Genomic DNA, 19,537 nt, shown 5'->3' on the forward strand with positions numbered 1-19,537 from the left:
AGAGGCCATCGAAATATTTAAACACCAAAACAACTTTAACAGAAAAGAAATTACGGCACTCAATCCAGATTGGAAGCGCGTTTTGCGGCAAACAGGGTGTGCGCCAAAACATTTGATATACATTTGAAGCCCCGCCTACTCCCCACGCATGAGTTCTGCAGTAGTTGAATCAGTCTTAGTCGATAAGCACGGGAGATCACTTCGCCCACTGCCTCATCGCCTTTGATAATGTCCACCGCAGTTGTGGACGAAACGTCAGGAATAAATTTCCATGGACCACGGCTTCAAAGCCCGGAAAACATTTCTAAATATCAAAAACAGTTAGACTTGGGTATAGGATATTACACATGAAATATATTTAGAATTTGGAGTAGAATTTTAAAATGTAATAATATATAGGGTGTTCTATTTAAAATAAGAAAGTTGATATCTACTTCCGGTATAACCGAAAGTGTGGCCATTTTGAAAATATTTTAGATCGCTTGCCCCCAATGACTTCGGCATACTGTTCAATTTTCAAATTTCTCGTAATTACAGTTTGTCAGATATCGATCGCGGCGGTTCCCGGTGGGACACCCTGTATTGTTTTTTTTTGTATATATCTTGATTACAGACAGATTTATTTTATTTTTCATCACCAATCCGCTCCTGTTGATTTTTTATTTTCATCTTTATCTCCTAACACTTAAAACGTCATTTGCTTGGTATCATTATTTGTAATTATCCAAGTGCAAATATTATGCTTAGCAAGATGCTTACCTTAAAGAAAATCACTACCACTTTTTACTGATTGAAGCTTCCACTATTCCACAAGATAACAAGACGACATGGCGTCCACGCTGTTTGTCGAGTTGCGAAAGATATCGTGCTTTTGTCAAATCTGTATTTTATTTGTACTTTTGTAGAAACGTTTTGTAGGTATTTGGATAAGTATCCTTGTTTTGTTAGTTTGGGTTTGATTGGTAAACTGCTATTGGTTAAAAATAATGTTTAACCGCTTTATCCACCGACAGGACTTTACCGAAATAAATTTGCTACTTTGAAGCAAAAGTGGGGCGAAATCTAATTTCATCGACGTCTATCTCCGAAAAGATGCAAATTAAGGGAACATTTTATATCATCATTATATGTATAACATTCTTACCTGTTCTATCGATTCTTAAAGTTTTCAAGATTAAACGTGAATCATCCTGTATATATTTTTTATTTTCAGACAGAATATATGTCCCAATCATTTGGACTGGCCAAATTAAAAGAACGAAAGCTCATCAATCTTCCCATTGTGATAACTCTAGCTGTCTTATATCAAGATAGTGATTTAGAATTTGTAAATGAAACAGTAGATATCTATTTTAATGATGCTACCGAAGTGGAGTATCTTACTAAAGAAGTGGATTTTTTCATAGAGCAAAACCTTATTGTAAGTAAAGTTTATTTAGTTTGAGTTACTATTAAAGTAAGAGATACAAACGGGGTGTTGCATAAAAAAAACATTAAATAGTTCAAAATTCTATTAAATTCTAGAGGCCAGTATTTTATTTTTGGGTTACTTTAACCTATTGATTACCACAACAATAATTATCTGGAAGGTAAATTTATTCGCAGTTGAAGACACCGGTCTTTAATACAGTGGCTACTGGCAGTAGGTTGTTAAAATAATATAATTTTGATGTGAATATTTTTATCAATTAGCACTGTTGCAACTTCAGATATTAGAAATGATTGGCGGCCAGGTCTGTGGATTTGATGAATCGGTGGAAGCTGTTCCTATTTCCATCGAAAAAAGACCGGCTATTTTCAGCCTATCTTGGGTTTATTCAGTTGTTAACTATTTGTTGTGTTCTGTTATCACGTCACAGGTATTATTTACTTTCTTCAAACCCAGCATAGAAATCGCGACGCAGAAGAACTTTCCATTCAGGTAAGTAAAGACACTTTTCCTAACAGTTCACTTTGTTGCATAAGTGTGTATTTGGTCGAAACGTTTATTTAACTATTTTAGGCTTCCCTATATATATGTAAATATATACCGAGATTTATATGAACTATTAGATGAAAGAGAAGAAGCACACACTCAAGAGAACCTGTTCAAAATGGTTATTCAAGAAATTAACTTGGGGCGTACTGAATTTATTGAAACATTTCATTTGTTTGTGTCGAACTGTTTGGATGAAGCTCTGAAACATACGTAAGTGCACGCAATTTACTGGATGCGGTTCGAAAACAAACTTGAACAAAAAATAGAGTAAAAAATAATTTTTAGGGGTGACAGTGACAAACAAGAACCAATCATAGAGAATTATATAAGACTGTTGACAACAGCATTAGAAGACGATTATTTTATCTGTGATTATAATGCCGCACACAATGTCGCATCTCAGAACGAAATGTTTGAGAGTTGTTGCGAAATGTATCCTTTTTTAAGAAACTATCAATGTGAACGCTTTTAGCTATTCCTTAAATAAATATTCAGTGATTCCACTCAGACCGATTTCATTGTTTCATGCATAATAAAATTACCGCGGAATAAAAAATTGCAAGAACTAACCGAATTAAAGAAGAAAACTATAGAAAGTGTGTTCAAAGAATTCATCCCGGTAGTTCCAGAAGAGCCAGAAGAGGATATTGCTCAACCTGGTCCTTCAAGAGGCCTCACAGAACTACCCGAGAGTGAAATTGATCAAAAAATTCAAAGTATTATGGATATGTTTCCACATTTAGGAGATGGTATGTGCTGTAGACGCAATATGCATTGGTGTATTCAAAGCATTTGCACCGTTTATCATTACCTGCTTGTGATACGTTGACTTATTAATTTCAATAAGTGTACTTAATGGTTGAAGTTTGCTTAACTAAAAAATATCTTTTAGGTTTTGTGTTGCAGTGTCTTGAATCATATAATTTTAATACAACCGATGTCATAAATGCAATTTTGGAAGACAATTTACCTCCGCATTTATCAGAAATTCCGTTTGATGGAATTAGAATACCGGCAGAGCCCGAACCGGAGAAACCCGTCCTGGCTTATACAGGTGAAAACAATTGTGCGGTGTTTTTTCAACTCTATAATCTAAATACAATTCGTTAGGCAAAAAACCTGAATACGACGATGCACTAAAACTATTAAATGATAAAACTGATATCAAAGCAATCAAGAATCTGGTGCTGGAAGGAATGTAAGAAATTAAAATTTAAACGTCTAAATGTAAACTTTTATGATAATTAATTCTTCAGCCAATACAACTACGAACACATGTATGATGATGAATATGATGATCGGTTTAACGACGATGTTGCAATACCGGTAGCAGATAATCCGGTAGGAGAGGAGTTGCAGGCTTTTAATCCTAATAGACAGGGCAGACGCAAAGAATCCGAGAGCGAAGACGAAGAATCAGAGGTAAGGGAGTAGAAGCAGAAGTAAAAAAGGGCTTCCTTAATATTCCATACCTTTAGGAGGAAACTAATGAACATTCGGCGGACCGAAATAGATTTAACTTCTGTGAGGACCCGGCTGTAATAAGGGCAAGACGAGAAGCTAGATATAGAACTGGACAAGCAGGGGCCAGTGGTAGCACTTCACAATTAAAACCAAAAGGGGACGTTGTTGGTAAGTTATTCAAACGCAAATGTTGCTTTTCGAGCACTATCCATCGGTTTTTTTAAATTTAGGTAAACCGAAGGGACAAGGACAGGATAAAAACACGCTTCTCAATAGACAGAAAAAAGCTGCCAATAAATCTAGCCGGGCTAACCACAATAGAAAAGGTGGGGCTCAGTGGAAAAGAACCAGAGGAATGGTACCTTCATGAATTTATTTTTGTTTAAAAACTTACCAAAGTAACTTTGGAAAAGTAACTAGTTGTTGAATCACAAGTCAATTTTTATCCATTTTTAATACATTTGTATCATGTGCTTGTATTTTACTTTGATGTTTCCTTTCCACCTTTAAACTCAGCTTCACAATTTTAAACAAATCATGTTAATATCTGCGTGGCTCAATATAAGTTTAGTAAAGCTACGGCTTTGTTACTTCTACATTCATATTGACTACGCACAACTGAATATACCACAACTTGGTTCAAAATCCGTCGGCCGATAGTTATAGTACAGACATTTAGATTCAAACGAGGATAAAAGCGGTTTCGTACGATCAGTTTGCAATTAATTGAATGCTGACTGCTTCATGAGTGTGTGTATGTGGTATCAATATGACTCACCTGTTTTGGTGTTCGAAATAAAATGGTGAAAATAATTTATTAAAAATAAGCATTTAATTATGGTATGTGTGTTTTAAATACATCATCTTACTTTCAAGTATCCGTATCAGCAAGAATTTTGAGAAACTCAAACCATGTCTATTTTACATCGTAAAGTTAGATTTGTATGATGCACTCAGTAACGTTTTGTTATTGCTAACTGCATATAAATCAAACACACATTTAAAGTAGAAAACTACCGACATTAATTGAGAATCATGAGTAATCAGTAAATATATACAATAATGTAATTTTTTTATGTAATTTAATTATTATAATATTTTTAATTTTTATCCTAAAAGGTGTATGAATCATTATCGGCAGTTATTCATTAGACTATAGTCATAAGTAACCTTATTACCACGTAACCAAAAGGTACCTATATATAATAGAAAAAAAGGAAAAAACAATATATACAGTAGATCCTCTCAATTGCACAAAATGTTTGTAAACGCAATACAAACATTTGCTTCGTGTAGGTACGAAGTAAACACCAATTACAATACCACCAAGAAAAATAAATTTAAAGCAAGTTCCTAATCGATGTATGTTTTTGATAGCTCGTTATAGGAAAAAGAAATAATTTCTGCTGATATTGATACTTGATACCTCTCTCAATTCAATATATACACTTGTAAAATACACAATAGGACAACTCTTCGAGAACGAAACCATGCAAATTTAAATATTACAAACAAAAATGGCAAATTTACAGTCTTTAAACTCGTATGCTCAATAAGCTTAATTGACTAGCAAGCTTTTAATATTGCACAATTAATCCTAAATTCGAATAATGTTGGATTTAATAATGTGCATACAATATGTGGTAATTTACAAATATTATAATAAGGAACAATTTGCAGTTACTATTTTACGCATAAAAATATGTAGATAATTTGAACGAATTAAAAATAAGTTTGGTGCTTATGTAAATACTAAAATAGTTCCAATAAGAACCGAATACTTTTTAAAGTGATAGAAGTCAGAAATATTGGTAAATTAAATATTTCCGCCTCAGTTTATTGAGTGGGTACGATACTCAAGCTTTTATCTAGTTTCATTACAACGATCACTATTTGGTCATCCATACAATTAGCAGCAAAACAACTGATTGAGTCAAACATTTTGATTCTTCGAGCCGGATCAGGTCACTAAGTCAAAGTCAAATTATGTTGTTCGCCTAAATGTTTCCACATCGCCAAAAAGCTAAGGCCTGTTATAAAAGAGTCGTCCCCAGCCTCTTGTTCTTTGCTACCATTTACATCATATCCTTGGCCACCTGCCTCGATCGCACACAAGAAGATGAACTTTGTGTGTTGTAAGTGTGAAGTAATTGCCGTAATAATGTAGATTATATTATCGATTTAAAGTGTTCTGAACTACCAATGTCTTTGTCATATACTGCTGGGAATAACGACTTAACCACGTCCTTAAAATTCAAATAATCGTGTGGAAATGGAGTCAAAAACTTGTCAATTGTGTGAAGAAAGTTCAATAAGAAATTATGCCCTACTATAATTTTTTTCAACTGTACAATCACCCTAATGACTTGACTGAATCCAATATAATCATCTAGTTCGGATTTTAGTTTTTCAAAAAAATTCCGTTCGATTTCTTCTCTTTCATCTTTAGATTTTAATTTAGTGGCAAACAGAATGCGCGCGAAGTTGAATTTTATTACGAAACTTTATTTGTCTGATGCAGAAGTCGCCTCAAGAATGAGTTACATTTTGGAAGCTGCAACCAAGATTCATTTGAAGCAAGAAAGGCTTCGAGTTGTGTACATTATCAATGAACGGTTTATTTTCTTCAGGAATAAGCACATCCTTGCTTCCATTCTAGTTGGAATTAGACTTGGTTTTTATTATATGTTGTTCTTTGAGAGTGTTTCGCGACTTATCTTTGTCTCCGTTATTTAAATAAGAAATTCCTGCTCTAATTGCGTGACATCCATCTTATTATTAAACAATTAATAGAGTTAATGCCGAAAGGCAACAAAAATTAAACATGCATTTTACAAAACAACATCGTAATTTCTGTCTAAATATTTTCTTCATAGAGTTCAAAGCGCCATTTCAAACACAATCAACTAGAAATTACAACAAAATCAAAATGTTTGTAAACTAGCAATTGCTTGACTCAATCAGTTGCTTTTGCTGCTAATTGTATTCGTGAGTTCAACGACCGATGGTTGCGCCGCGAAACGTCAAATTACTCGTTGTCGAGTGACAGACGACGAGATTGATGACATTTATAACATAAAACAATACTTCACATCTGTTTACATTTCTTTAAAATCTTGCAAAAGTTGATTAGAACAAAACACAATCAGATGTAAACACCAATGTCACCAAAACAAGTGTCAAATGTCAAATTGCTAGTGTCAAATTGCTAAAAAGTGTCAAATTACTACTTAACTTGTAGTTATAATTTTAGCCACTAGGGGGCGTCTGGACTTTGAACTCACGAATGGATGACCAAATAGCGATCGTAAAACTATAATAGGTAAAAGCTTCTACTGAAGCACGATACTTCGTGGACTGTAATATTCATGCAATGGTTGCCAGAAAACGTGTGTCATCACCCTCTCTCAATGACAGAAGGGATGACATTAACATTGTTTCCAACTGAGGCGGAATTATTAAATTTAACAAATATTAAGTCGGCAGAACCAAGTTGTTCAGAAATGCTTTCAATATAATTTAATGTTAAATTAACTAGACTGCATTTATCAGTCAACAATATAGAATCATGTTACTCTTGCAAATCTTCATTCTTGTGACAATAAATTAAATGTTAAGTTAAAAAACCGACTTTAATAATAACTGTTTTTCGCTAATTAGCTTCAATGTTTTCTGACTAAGTTAAACTTAGACGAAATTACTTTTTAGCACATATATATCTATATTAAAAATCACACGGCTCAGTCCTCGGTTTTTTCGCAAGGAACTGATATTACCCCTAAACCTACCCCACCCTCATGTGCTATCATATCCGGCGCATATTCCCATGTATCCTTCTTTGGATCATAAATTTCCACCGTTATAAGGTTGGTAATACCATCATAACCTCCCACTGCCCACAACTTACCCATATTGGCCGTTAAAGCCACACGACTTCGCTGTGCATTCATTGGGGCGACATACGTCCACCTAACATAAAATAATAAAAATTACTCGCGCACACCAGAGTAAAATTGGTAAAAAGTAAAAAAAGCCGCCTTGGATACCTGGAGTATTACATTTAAAATAAATGATTTAACGAAACAGGGTTAATTGATAGTACACTACTGTAATCTAGACAAAGTAACTTACTTGTTCGCTCTAGGGCAAAACATTTCCACAGTTCGCAAAAACGAACTTCCATCATATCCGCCACATGCATAAAGTTTACCTCCTAAAACGGCAACTCCCAAACGACATCTGTAATTAAAAAATTACAATAAATTCGCGCGTTTACACACAGTAAGTATGAATAGAGACCTGTTCTTTAAACTGAAGGTTCCTTTCAAGAGGAAATAATTGAGAAACATTTAAATATTTGTATTTTGTTATGTTCAGGATGACTAGCTAATCGTTCCAATAAATCTTTGAAAATAATCCATACCAAATATATATTTTAACAGTAACATTATTTACTACTTACCTTTTTGTGAGCATCGGTGGAGCCTCAATCCAGGTGTTAGTAGTTGGATTATATCTCTCTACAGAATCGAAAATTGATAATCCATCATGCCCACCAAGCGCATATATGTAACCTGTAATAATCTTATATGTTATATAAATCACTTTGCAAGATTTGTTGGGAATATACAGGGTGCGCGAAAAAAAATGGGACTTAGTCATTTTTAACCACGTCTATTTCAAAAACCGTTAGGACCCATCAAATTTTTAAAATTTATATTAAGTGAACGTGTGCCCCGACTTCTAAGGGTGCGGTTTCGGTGGTGAGATCGGCGACTTTGACTCGGTGTTTGGGTGATGCGTCTATAGCCGCAACAGATCTTCTCTGAACAACCCCAAGATATTAGTTCGTGAGATATCTTTGAGCAAAAGTGCTCAAAAGCTAGACGACGTTGAACGTTTTACCCTTATTTTGTTAAAAGAAGAGGAGTTAAAAGAAGAGCAATTGGTTAAAAAACGACTTCAGAACAAAAAAAAAATGAGACACATGCTATATTCCAAAGTCGTCCAGAAGAAGGTTATTTCAATCTTCTTATACATGTTTAAACCTAGACGAGAACAAGTTCAGAGAATTATTGCTGTTGAATCCTGATCAGTTTGATTTTGTTCTATCACTTATCGCGAAGGAGACAGGAAGACCTGGAACAAATTTCCTTAAATTTCCGATATGTGCGAAGGAAAAGTTGGCTTAAAAACATTAAAATTTAAAGCAATTTTCCCAAATTTGACAAGATCTGGAGGGTTATAATATTAATCCACAAGTAAATAAGTTCAAGTTTTTTCTATTGCACTCTTCTTTTTTATTCTAACTGTGCTCTCTGTGTGTATTTATGTCTCTTAAAATAAATACATACTTTCACAAATCGGTTCAACTACAGGGTGTGTCCCTTGAGTGTGAAGACTGGAGCAATTTCCGGCTGCATGGTGATAGAGAACATTCAACGGATATGAAAATGGTATAAGTTTTTGTCTGGACTCGAAACCAGAAGATGTGCAAAGTACATTAAAGGAGTAATTTGCAATCAGCAGCGAGACGCAGTCGCACCACCGAAATCGCAAGTTTAAGCAATCCACCAAGTTAAATCGATAGGTCTAAGAGTTTTCCGAAAATATTCATCGTGGTTAAAAAAATTCAAGGGACTTTTATTTTTCCTGCTCACGTTGTATATGTATCACTCATTTGTATGAGTTATTATCTTGTGATTTGATGGTTTTTACCTGCGAGGCTTTAAGAGCATATTTTACATCCAAAAACGTCATGGTCATTAATTTAGTCAATTTTATTCAATATTCCCTATTTGCACATTCAATAAAAATCATTCCTGCAGTATGGTAGCAGCTCGTAACGTTAACACTTACGGGTTTCAAAAAATTTAATTTCTTGGTCATCATTGTCTGGAAAGTCAATGAAACAATGTAGGATATGATATACAGGATGCTCGGAAAATGCGTGAGGAAATTTTTAAGGGTGATTCTACATGCGAAAATAATGGTAGAAAAAAAAAGAAAATAAAAACAGCGCATCAAACTAATTTGTTTCTTTTCATTTTTGACCTATTGTGGACATTTCTTCTCGCATCAAATTCAAAACCGGTACACAGTTATGTCATAGTGATGTCTACCTTTCTGATTAAAAATTGTTTTTACTTTAACTTTTCTACTAGATGTCATTATACCTGTAATCCAAATTTAGATCCAAGATTAGAAAATACTAGACAAAAAATGCTCTCCATACGACTCGAAAAACCTCTTCGTTTAGGAGCAAATCAACAATAAAGTTTTTATTACTTCAACCCAGTGGCCTTGTATTTAATTGGAATAGCAGCAAATCAAGTCGACTAGTTTTACAATGTGCCAATTTTGACAATTTATAGTAAGTATTGTATTACTGTTCAATTATTGAATTATTTAAATTGAAATGGTTCAGTTAAATATTTGATTAGCTGCCACTTATATTTCTGTAATATTCAGATTTCGAATTTTTGTTACATGACCGACTACCATTATTTTAGCATGTAGAATCGCCCTTAAACATATCCTTTCCGCAATCACGTCAGAAAAATTAATTTGTTTGCAATACACTGGTTCATTATGTTGAATATTTGACGATTTTAGTCTCCTCAACTCTTTGTCTTATCTCATCCATTTTAAGTTTTGAGGAGCATGATTTAAAAACTATAAATGAAATATTTTCAAATTGTATGATGTTTGACAACAAAAGTCTAGATCCACAGTTAACACTTTTTTCTCAAATATTTATATGAACGTGATTGTTCCATTCCCAAAAAAGTGGTTTAAGCAAAATTCACAATTTTATGAATAACTCTTTTCCTCAAGGTGTACAACTGTAAAAATTAAACTGATTACTTACCTTGACACGCAATAACAGCGCCAGCGCTTCTAGATTTGTTCATAGGTGCTAATGAACACCACGAATTTGTACTTGGATGATACCTTTCGATAGAATTTAACGACGTTACGCCGTCATAACCTCCGCAAACGTAGATTACATCACCTAATGCCGTCGCACCTAAAGCACTAAGAAAAAATTATAAAATAAGATTTTTTAAACATTAATTAGTCTCCTAATACAGTAACTTAGTAAAATTTTACCAGTACCTTCTCTTGCAAATCATTGGTGTTACTGTGGTCCATTTTTTCTGTAAAGCATCGTATACCTCCACACTAGACAGTCTATCTCGGCCGTTATACCCGCCAAAAGCATACAACTTATGGTTTATCACAGCTACGCCCAATCGAGATCTCATCATTGACATTTGGGGGGCCATTGTCCACTGTTCGGTCTTTGGATCGTAGTATTCCACAGTGGACAAGGAATCACCTAAATTATTCAATAATGGATATTACCATTTGTAAAAGACAATATAAAATATAATGTATTGAAAAACCTAACGCACAATTCAAGAAATCAACGATACGATCAAAAAACATGACAAGAATAGCCGAACGAATCCACCAAATGCAAACAAAACATAATAACAGCTAACTAGATCATATTGAGTTCCGTTTGTTTCACAAAACAAAATAGACAATCCCGCTTTATTTTACCTACAATCTACCGCCACATTTACAAACACAATAAAACAACTAACCGTTTAAAATACTAATAGTAGTATAAAGACTGCAAAATTAAGCCTATATTAACAGGTTCTTTTAATATTCAATTCAAATATTTTGCTTTGTAATGAAGTGTGTATTTTTATCAAGGGTAAATGACGAGTGAGGGCACCAACACTCAGCGAATATTCCAGAATTATAAAAACACTAAAAACAACTAAATTATCTTAGACGAACGAAAAAGGTATTGCAGATTCTTCACGGTATGTGTAAAATGTTGATTCCTGGCATAGCGAGGATAATTGAATTAAACAACTTCAAGAATGACAAAACAGCAATTAATAGTCACACACTCAACACGACCCGATTAATGAAAATTAAAATTAAACTGACAGATTATTATGGTAAAACAGAGAAGGCCGAAAGAGGTAAACTGAAAACTTAAATTTCTCAACAATTTTTCAAAATTAAAACTTAGAGGAGACTAATATTGAAAGATTAACTGAACTGAAAATTAAATTAAGTAATGACTGAAGGGACAACTCTAGCGGGCTCCTTAAATATGGACGTTGTGCAAAATCTTTGCATTGACTTCAGGTGTAAAAATATGCCCAGAAAACGGCACATGATGTCCAAAATTTGATTTGTCGGGGCACCTTAGATGCTCCTTAACTCGGGTCCCCAATTTTCTGATTGTCTTGCCAACATAAGACACACTTCGGTCCGCTCGATATTCCGCTCCTGTCCAACGTGCCAATGACATCCTTATTCCGACATCAAACACTTGCCAAGCTGCTGTTAGACCTTAATGTAATATGAAAATGCTCAAGACCTTTGAAATGCACCAAGAAACACTGTGTGAAGTCGAGCCCAGTTAAAATAGGAACTGGGACCAGTGGAGTCAAAAAGTCCACCTGAAGCCTCGGCAACTATCAGCCTCTTCCTGACCATCGATATTAAGGAAGGTAGAGGGTGAATAATTGTTCCTGGCAGCAAGGAACCTGAGCACATCCAATTTTCGTTCGTATTTCGTTTTCTTAGATATTTCAGTTGGTTTTTAAATTCTAGAATATTCGGTTAATGTTGGACTGGTCGCCTGACTGTACATTTCGACCAGACAAAGATTTTTAATTTTTGACTTCTGTTGCATTTAATTGTTAGTTTCTTTCTCGGTGTTCATCACTGTCTCACTAGTGATTGGCATGTGCCGTTTGCCACTATTGGGGATGTACGCTTACGTTTCGACAAGTAAGTTTCCATCTTTTTATTTCATTCATATGCACGACATTCCCCGGGGGTGCTAACTGTTACTTTTGTGTTTTTCAACGGCTCTGATGATGACTTTGTGTCGAAAGCGCTTGGCCATATTTAATATTCAAGGGTCAAATTACATCATTTACCCTTGATTAAAATAAATACACACTTCATTACAAAACAAAATCTCTTGATTGGAGTTTCTTCAATGTGTACACACCGGCTGCCTCCTCTCTTTTAACATAATTTCAGTATAGGTTGTGTGGTACATTCTTGTACTTTCGCTCGTATTCTCAGCGGCGGAATTATAGCGTGGTCCCTGCGTTGGTGGATGCGCCAAAAATAAATAGCACAAGAGGGAAAGGCCAGGTACTATCGGAGATTAGAATACTGAAATCGTTTTTCGTGGACGTGGAACACAGTAGGCGTCCAGGAGACTGGATTCCGGCTAGATATTCATGGTATTCCATCCCTAGTCGATTTTTCGAAGAAAGATCTAAGGAAATTGTGGCACACATGGTTTACGTTTTGGTACACTGAAAATATGCAGATTTTAGATTCTAGACTATTCACTCGAAAGAACGTTCGAGGTAATACCCGCAAAAAGATCGTTGTTGTTGCGTTTGTGGTGCATTAGACGCGTCCGCGCCGCGTTAGGCCAAGACGCCACATAATCGCATAAACACGACAGTAACGCTCCTTTTGCGGCCTCGAACGTTCTCTCGACTGAATAGCTAAGAATCCCAAACCTGAATATTTTCAATATACTAAAAAGTAAACCGTCAACAGTGTGCCACGATTCCCCTAGACCAGTTGCGAAAAAACGACCAGGGATGGATTGCGACGAATTTCCAGCGCATTTTCCGCGCGTTTACCATTTACCGCATTCACATTAGAGTTTTTAGCGCATCGCGGTTCTGTCGCGTTGTTCTTCTGCAGGTAAAGACAAGAACAAATAATGCTTGTAAAACGATCGACCGAGCGGTACGTCCGGCCGATCGAATGAATGAATGTTTTATATCAAATAAAAAAAATCTCATGACAGTCAGAGACTCAGTCACACTTACCATGCCGATTTAAACCCCCGACAACGTAAATGTAACCTTTAATGTCACACACCCTTGGTTCTGTTCGGAATGACTGGATGAGTGGTCTTCTTTCAGGTATAAGATGGAATGTTAAAGCCTCATCTACTAAATCCCTGTAAAAAATAGCCTCGAATATTATTAAAATAACGTTTTACAATACAGGATTGAAGCTAATTAATTGACTCAGAAAGCAGCAAAAACAAAACTCTAAGTTTCCTATAACTCAATTCCACAGTACTACTAATAATTCCAATCAACGTCTTAGCTAAGCTCAATATAGATTTAGTTGAAGTTGAATGATAATAAATTAATTCCTCGAATTAATGGAAAGGCCTTTCCATCGTCTCGTAGGAGTCGTGGTTCGTAGATAAATAAAATAATTAAAAAAAATACTCTAAACCGTTTCAAAGTTAAACTATTCACGACCGTAACGTATGAAATAAAAAACAATATCGAGTAAACGACAAACAGCAAGAACAAGGTAACTTTAAAAATTAAAACAATTTTTGGAGAAAACTGTAAATATTGTGGAGATAACTTTTTTCAAGCAGTCACCTGCCTTGACCAGCTAATCGTTGCAGATTTCCATGTTATTGTGACTTTCCATATGAGAACTCCACAATATTAATATTTTTCTCAAAAAACGTGTTAACAAACTGTTTTTATATCCTAAAGTAGATTATTGGAAACTTCACTGTTTGGATCTCCTCATTTTTCAATTTATGCACAGCACACCACTTTTAATTTGATCACTTAGCCAACTGTCATTTGAGAGATAAGGTATGTGCTATTATTATATTTTATCCCGCTTAAAGAACGTCTCAGTAATTTTTAATTATAAATAATGCCTGAAATATAAACTAATCCAATCCAATTTTCACAAGAGACTGTAGTTTGAGTTAAGTAAATTCTTACCTGCACTGGATGGAATACCTAATGTGTTCTTCATTTCGAACGCGATCAGTGATGTACAATGGCGATAAAAGTGGTAAACGTACTAGCGATAGGAGCTCCGGCAGGAAATCTTTTCGTTTTTCCACATTGTGTTTAACCCATCGCATGCATGCCTCAAACACTTGCTCTTCACTGAAATTTAAACAGAAACAAGGTTTATACAAAAAAAATATGTAAAAAAATCGACCATAAATTTACTGCTACGAAACTCAAGCGCGTCGTTTATGCTACCACATCTACACTTAAAATTTGCTGCATTAAAGGTTGCTGTAAAAGTTGGTTATGCCGCATGTTGCAACCTTTAGGTAGTTTTTGCGGTTATCGCCTCGAAAGTGGCTTCTAATGAATACCGCCGAATCTCAAATTTTGTTGTTTTTTGTATCAAATTATAATACAACCCTCTAGCGTACTTATGTTATCTCCTCTTTCACTGCTCGAATTACTAGTGCAGGTAATTCTGAATATTACTTTTTCGAAATGGGAGTTACGGATCTACACGTGTATATTGGACAAATTGGTGAATGCCAAATAAAGATTAATGCACAAGAGAGATGCCACGTTGTTCAACTAGTTCTAGAACACTAAGATCACAACACACACTACAGAATGTTCACTTTTGTTTATGCCTCTTCGTACATTGCCCTTAAGATATAGGAGGTAAATTAGGGACTGAGAGAAATAAGCATAATAGTGAAGTTTTAGCGGAAAATAGTGCTACTGCATAGACTGGCATAAAATTTTGAATTTAGATTAGAGAATGAAACATGTGAATAGTTGGATAATTTAGGCCTTTTCTTCGCCCTAATCGGCAAAGGGTTGAGTATTCCAAACCACCAGAAATATTGACACATGTTCCTGTATATTGGACAGGTTGGTGGATGCGCCAAAACCTTGTACCGCAAAAAGTAACGCAATTCAGGGAAGTAATACTGTGGTAATACCCTAAAATAGTGAATACTAATTTGACCTCCAAATTATTCGCGTTAATGTGGCGCCTCTCCTTTTTTCCCAAGTAGAAGAACAAGCGCTAAAAATATATTGACACAGGGTGAATAGCGTGAAAAACATTGGACAAGTTGGTGGATGCCACAAAATCGAATTCGCAAGAGATATGCCTTTTAAAGTAGTACGTTCTTAAAATAGTGAAGACTACTTCTAGCTACAAATTATTCACTTTAATTTATTGTCACTTACTTCACAAGTAACAGAAGACGCGCAAAAAAATAAAAAATAAACTTCGACAACGGCTGAATCTTGCGACAACTCGACGCTGAGATGTTGTGGGAAAAAATGGACCGGAAATGCGACAAACCTCAACTGCGCTTTTTTTTACGTACTCGCACTACGTGTGCACTTAAAAGAAAATTAAGTTGAAAAATGTTTGAAAGCTGCGTCTATCTGCTTAATACATGGACAAGTGTGCACAAAATATATGTTCCACTTTAAACAAAAACGACCCCAGGGCTTCGGAAAAAATCCCACACTTCCGAAAATAAGAAAAACAAAATTTCGGACCGTTGCTTACGACGTGAATGCGAAATATTTATTCCCTATTTTAATTACAGGGTACGTACGACTCTCGAACGCAAAATCTCGCTACTCAATTATCTATCTTATTCGATATTATTTTGATTAGAGAAGAAAAGGTCTGCTCACTAATGACTCGCCTTAATGAAATCATAATAATAAAAACGTTAGAAACTAAATATCTAGCGAAATTTTGAATTATTCACTAATTATCAGAAAACAATAATATTTATCAGCAATTCAGATAACTTACTTGTCAACTCTGAGTTCGCTCTTCATCAACAGTTCCTTAATTTCTGTTACCGATAAGTTCAAGTACTCTTCATTTTGTGATACCTCATGAAAATACCATTCTATGTACTTTTCCGCGGAGTCTGCGAAAGTCGATGATCCGAGCGATTCTGCAAAGTGACGAAACCCTAACGCGTTTTGAGGGTGAATTCTAAAAATAAAGTTAGAAAGTAATACAAATTCAAATATAATTTTCAGTTCTTTCCTAAGTTAAGATGTTAATTCCATCGTACCTCTGTAATAAATAATTGGCACAAGCATCCCTCACTTTATTCAACTGTAGATACGATGCGCCAATCATAATGCTTTGCACATTGTTCTTATCCAACACTACTTTTCCGGTATAAGCGAAGTTGACCAAAGCTTCTAGAGCACTGAAATGCAAAGACCAGTTAAATTTATGGATAATAAAAACATAAATCTGCACTTAAAAATGTATATGTCATCCAATCAATACTTACATGGCATCAATACATTTAATTTCAATTTCCTTGTTGCGGGACTCTACCATATCATTCATGAACATAGCATGAAAATATGGAATAGTAGCGGCAAGTACTATTTTGTGGGCACTAAATTGCTGACCTTCCACCTTTTAACAAAATACAATTACTAATAACTGCTAGTACTAGTTTTGTTTAGCATTACACACAAATGACCCTACTTCATGCGAGAACTTATAAATACATTATTGAGAACAGAATTTTAATTTGAAATAAACACGTGCAAAAAACCAACAATTTCATAAATTTTAATCACCAACGTTAATAATAAGCTCTTTAAAAAATGAATTTTAGTACACTACAACCGACTGCAATATTTCAGCACATATTCGTTTCAAATATGTAATATTACGTTTGTAGGTAATACGTGTTTCATAGTCTTTAAATGTAACAAGGAATTGGCATTCATCAAAAATTTGAGAACACCTAAACTTAGTAGACAAAATTCAAGAAAGTACAATACATGAGGCAGTAGGAAGCAAAATTGTCAAGCTAATTTGTGTTTTCACATGTCACTGTTTATTGAACAAAAAACCATCTTAACAGATAACTTGTAAATAGTATACTGAGAAAACATAAGAAGAGTTCAACCACTTACCACCGAGACAATAAAAAACGTGAAAATAAACGATGAATATGTTAGCTATTAATTGTTTATTTAAAATTCCAACAATGATTGAATAATACTGGTTGTTTACTTAACAAGAACTAAAATGCAATTTTGTTGTCACATAATAATATGTATTGTGATTTTCAAGGTGCACTAGAAGTTATATAAGTGCTTTTCTACATGAAATGTACTTGATGTTAAATTACCTTCAAGACAACGTCGCACAATTTTCCTTGTCTCCTTATATCAGCCATAAATGGAAAGGCCGATGGAAACAGATCGTTTTGTTGAAATATCGAATTTTCACTGTTCATTTCTAATACATTTCGGGTGGTTGGACCAGCCTTACACAATTCACCTTCATTGTCGCTGTGTATGTCGTACCTTAGGTTCCAATCCATTTTACCATTAAATGAAAGGTCTGGTACTTATTATTGATAAGTAGTTGTTTGTAAGCAGTTGCAAAAAATTAAACAAATTATCTTGTGTGTATTTTTGAGAAACTGTGTTTTTCTATTAGGTTATGTGATTTTTAAATGACAGTTGTCAACCGGAAGTGGAATGCGAATGATCATTTACTGACTACTTGCCGCTACATGTGACAACGTGGCGGCAAGCACCTAACATTTAAATATTTAATAAGGGCAACAATATTTGTTTTATTTTTTTAAGTTAGTATTCGTCTGTTTCTTCAAGAATCAATGGCAAAATAACTCATTTATATTTAAATGTTATATTGTTTAAAGCATGCAATATAATTCAAATAATGCTTTGTTTTGAGAAACCGGTGATGTACAGGGTGTTCAAACGATACAAAATTAACAGAAAAATGATAGTCATCTACTGTCCGATGTTGATTCTTGTGAAAAGTGTGATCTGAATTGCTTGTTCTATTGAAGTAGTTGTTTATTTGGCAACCATATATTGTTTGTATATAATTTTACCTAATTGTTTAATTTCGTAATAGAGTTTAATGGCGGTAATTCCTTCGCAACCGCGATTTTTTGCATTTTTGTGGCTTTATTACCCTGTAAATTAATAACTGTAAATAAAATTATTAATATTTTGAGTTTATTTAATTTAATTTAATTTAATTAAGTGTAACACATAATACATAGTACAGGGTTATTTTTTAAATTTAGAGAAAAATCTTAAATACAAAAGTTGTAGATACTAACGTCTAGTTTATTTTAAGATAATGACAATTGATACAGGGTGTCTCAAATTCAAGTGGCAGACCCAACTTAACTTTTTTTAAATGGAATGCCGTACTTTTTATTGCGTACTCGAACTATTCGCACGATTCTAGGCCTACTCGATATAAATGTTCTATAATGATTTTCAACTGTTTTTGAGTTAATAATCAATTTTGATTGAACTTTGGCTACCTCGTTTATGCATCTAAATTGAAATTTCGAGAAAAGATAGTTTATTTTAATATAATACAAATTGATACAGGGTGTCTCAAATTGGCAGACCAAATTGCCCTTTTTTAAATGGAAGGCCGTACTTTTTATTGGATATTCGAGCTATTTCTAAAATTCTATGGCCATTCCATATAAATGTTCTATAGCGATTTTCAACTGTTTTTGAGTTAATTAACGATATTGATCGAACTTTGGCCACCCCGTTTTTGCAGCTAATTTGAAATTTACAGCAAAATATCATATATAAAAGTTGTAGATTTTGACATCTAGTTTATTTTAAGTTAATAACAATTGCTACAGGGTGTCTCAAATTCAAGTGCCTGATCAAACTCAATTTTTTATAAATGGAATGCCCGAATATTTAAATGGTTATTAACTCAAAAACAGTTGAAGATCAATGGAATTTTGCGTATAGTTCGATTTTGAAATAAAAAGTGTTCTGTTTAAATTCTGTTTAAAAAAATGTATTAAGTAAGGTATTATCTCAAAATAAACTAGACGTTCGTATCTACAACTTCTGTATTGAATAACTATATTGTATGATATATTGTATGTATGTATTGTATGCTTTTTCTCTCAATTTCAAATTAGATGCAAAAACGGGGTGGCCAAAGTTCAATCAATATTGGTTATTAACTCAAAAACAGTTGAAAATCATTATAGAACATTTATATCGAGTGGGCCTAGAATTGTGCGAATAGTTCGAATATGCAATAGAAAGTGCGGCATTCCATTTAAAAAAACGTAAGTTTGGTCTGCCACTTGAAATTGAGACACCCTGTATCAATTGGTATTATCTTAAAATAAACTAGACGTTAATATCTACAACTTTCGTATTTAATATTTTTCTCTAAATTTCAAGT

At 34.2% G+C, this 19,537-nt stretch overlaps 2 protein-coding genes across 3 annotated transcripts in view; one reads left to right on the forward strand and one right to left on the reverse strand.

Annotated features, from left to right (window-relative positions):
- The window catches only part of LOC109538274 (activating signal cointegrator 1 complex subunit 2), a 7,374-nt gene extending 3,448 nt beyond the window's left edge, over positions 1 to 3,926 (forward strand). For both annotated transcript variants that reach the window (XM_019905439.2, XM_019905438.2), the window contains exons 4-13: positions 1,214 to 1,420; positions 1,710 to 1,921; positions 2,003 to 2,188; positions 2,264 to 2,410; positions 2,474 to 2,727; positions 2,871 to 3,032; positions 3,089 to 3,176; positions 3,235 to 3,400; positions 3,457 to 3,610; positions 3,673 to 3,926. In XM_019905439.2, the coding sequence (XP_019760998.1) occupies positions 1,214 to 1,420; positions 1,710 to 1,921; positions 2,003 to 2,188; positions 2,264 to 2,410; positions 2,474 to 2,727; positions 2,871 to 3,032; positions 3,089 to 3,176; positions 3,235 to 3,400; positions 3,457 to 3,610; positions 3,673 to 3,812 (1,716 nt within the window). In that variant the 3' untranslated portion in view covers positions 3,813 to 3,926. The remainder of the gene's footprint in view (positions 1 to 1,213; positions 1,421 to 1,709; positions 1,922 to 2,002; positions 2,189 to 2,263; positions 2,411 to 2,473; positions 2,728 to 2,870; positions 3,033 to 3,088; positions 3,177 to 3,234; positions 3,401 to 3,456; positions 3,611 to 3,672) is intronic.
- A 3,129-nt stretch (positions 3,927 to 7,055) lies between these two features.
- Positions 7,056 to 17,782, reverse strand: LOC109538271 (kelch-like protein 18). Its single transcript, XM_019905436.2, has 11 exons — positions 17,454 to 17,782; positions 16,596 to 16,726; positions 16,368 to 16,508; positions 16,097 to 16,285; positions 14,278 to 14,448; positions 13,342 to 13,475; positions 10,562 to 10,784; positions 10,314 to 10,480; positions 7,905 to 8,016; positions 7,574 to 7,681; positions 7,056 to 7,411 (listed from the first exon to the last, which is right to left on the reverse strand). The coding sequence occupies exons 1-11, from the start codon at positions 17,646 to 17,648 to the stop codon at positions 7,183 to 7,185; spliced, it is 1,800 nt and encodes a 599-aa protein (XP_019760995.1). The 5' UTR covers positions 17,649 to 17,782; the 3' UTR covers positions 7,056 to 7,182.
- Positions 17,783 to 19,537: the final 1,755 nt, after the last annotated feature.

Source organism: Dendroctonus ponderosae, unplaced genomic scaffold, assembly GCF_020466585.1.
Source record: "Dendroctonus ponderosae isolate FM_Combo_2020 unplaced genomic scaffold, Dpon_F_20191213v2 Dpon_F_20191213_2, whole genome shotgun sequence".
NCBI classification, from domain to species: domain Eukaryota; kingdom Metazoa; phylum Arthropoda; class Insecta; order Coleoptera; family Curculionidae; genus Dendroctonus; species Dendroctonus ponderosae.